Raw genomic sequence first — 1,817 nt, forward strand, 5'->3', positions numbered from 1 at the left:
CAACCCTGAATGGCACGGGACCACCCAAGAAGCCCCCTGAGGACATCTTTCTGATTCCAGAGCCCCCTGGATGTCAACTCTGACTCATGGTGAGTTGTCCCTGGCCCCCTCTTGTTGCTTCACCCTGCTGCTCTCGGCTCGGAGAAGGGGTGAAGCTGGCTCTTAGAAAATAAACGATCGCTGGTGATTTATTGCCTGGTCTGGAGGGCGCCATCCAGGGCAGGGGTGGGCAGGGGATCCAGGCTCGAGGGTCCCAAGGCATTCCTTCTGGGGGGTCTAGTCACAGCTGGGGCCAGCTGGGGCCCGAGGTGGAGTGAGGTGGCTGGTCAGGAAGCGCACAGCTGATCGGATACCCTCGATCGTCCTCCGCTCTACTGTCTCCAGCATGTGGGTGACTGAGCGCAGGGCTGAGCCCGTGCCTGCCACCAGCCCAGAGGAGAAGGCCAAGCTGGCACTGTCCAGGATGCTGGAGGCTGAGCGCAGGCTGGGCCCCGTGCCCTGCAGCAGGTCTGTCACAGAGGCGTGGCCAGAGCCCAGGAAGCCCGTGGCCATGCCCATAGTGGTCTCAGACCACACCAGGATGTCTGCCAGGGAGCTGATGGAGCCCTCACCCCCGCCCAGCAAGCTGGTCATGGAACGCATGTAGTTGTTCTCCTCATTGGCCATGTACAAGTTGGAGTCCAGGGGCCTCCTCCCCAGGGCCACTGGGTGCAAGGCAGGTGAGGCGGGGGTGCTGCACCCTTGGGACAAAGAAAAGGACTGAGCCCGTGGCTCGTCTGAGCTGTCCACCAAAGGGCTTGAAGCCTCTGGGTCCCCAGGTTGCTCCTGAGTGGTCTCAGTGTTGCCAGCGGCCTGAGTGTCAGGCTGATCCTTGGCGCCTCCAGCGGGCTGGGTGGCGGGACTCACGGCATTGGTGTCTAGGTCGGGTTGACCAGCAGGGCTCTCAGTGGGCTGTGTCTCAGCACTTGGGGTAGGTGGAGTTAATCCCAGCTTCCCACTGGGGACATCCTGAGTTTGTGGCGTCTCTTCCTTAACCAGGATGTGCTGTAGCAAAGTGAGCTGGCTGTTGCTCGTCTTCGCCTCTTGAACTGGCTTAACCACTGATGTGTTCTGGAGGCTTGTGGACGCTTGCAGAGCAACTGGAGCTTGGTCGAGGAGCAGAAATTTGACCTCTTTGGGCCTCTTGCTCTCCTCTGGGACACCCCCTGACTTCGACTTGGCTTCTGAGGCCACTGGCTGGGCAGAGGCCTGACTTACATCCTGCTGGTCAGCTGGTGCCGAGGTGCTACTTGCCTGGTTTGGGGACCCTTCTGCTGTACTGTCCGTAGACTGGGTGTCTGCCACGGTGCCCAAGGAGGCCTCGGGAGTGCCATGTAGGGGGTTGTTGGTGGCTTCGGCCTCTCCCGAGGGCTTGGTGGTCATCTATGCCCTCTGCAACTGTGGTGGTTTGAGGGAGTGGCCCCAGCCCTGCCAGGCTGAGCTGCCCAGGTGGTGAGGTCACAGGGGGCTGTGGGAAGCTGGCGATGTCACAGGCACCTGCAGAGCCAGGGTCCTGAGTCTCCTGAGGGGCTGCGTAAGGAGGCTGAGTTTGCAGGTACGCGGGAAAGAAAGTCGAATGTCTTGGCAAAGGTGGAGGGGTGCGTGCAAGATGGTGGTGACTGATGGTGGGAATGGGATGCAGATGTTGATGTCGAATGAACATTTACACAGGACATCTCCCAGCTCCTCTGTGTCCATAGTGGTGACTCAGGACCCAGGCTTGGCCAGTCTTTCTGGAGAAGACTGGTTTCCCAGCAGCAGTGAGTACCAACAAACAG

The 1,817-nt window shown here is 60.3% G+C and overlaps 1 protein-coding gene across 1 annotated transcript; it reads right to left on the bottom strand.

The window, feature by feature from the left end:
* Positions 1-276: 276 nt before the first annotated feature.
* Positions 277-1,422, bottom strand: TEX44 (testis expressed 44). Its single transcript, XM_003417870.2, has one exon. It carries the CDS (start codon positions 1,420-1,422, stop codon positions 277-279), a length of 1,146 nt encoding a protein of 381 aa, XP_003417918.1.
* Between the last annotated feature and the right edge of the window lie 395 nt (positions 1,423-1,817).

This window comes from Loxodonta africana, chromosome 6, assembly GCF_030014295.1.
Source record: "Loxodonta africana isolate mLoxAfr1 chromosome 6, mLoxAfr1.hap2, whole genome shotgun sequence".
In the NCBI taxonomy this organism is placed as follows: Eukaryota; Metazoa; Chordata; class Mammalia; order Proboscidea; family Elephantidae; genus Loxodonta; species Loxodonta africana.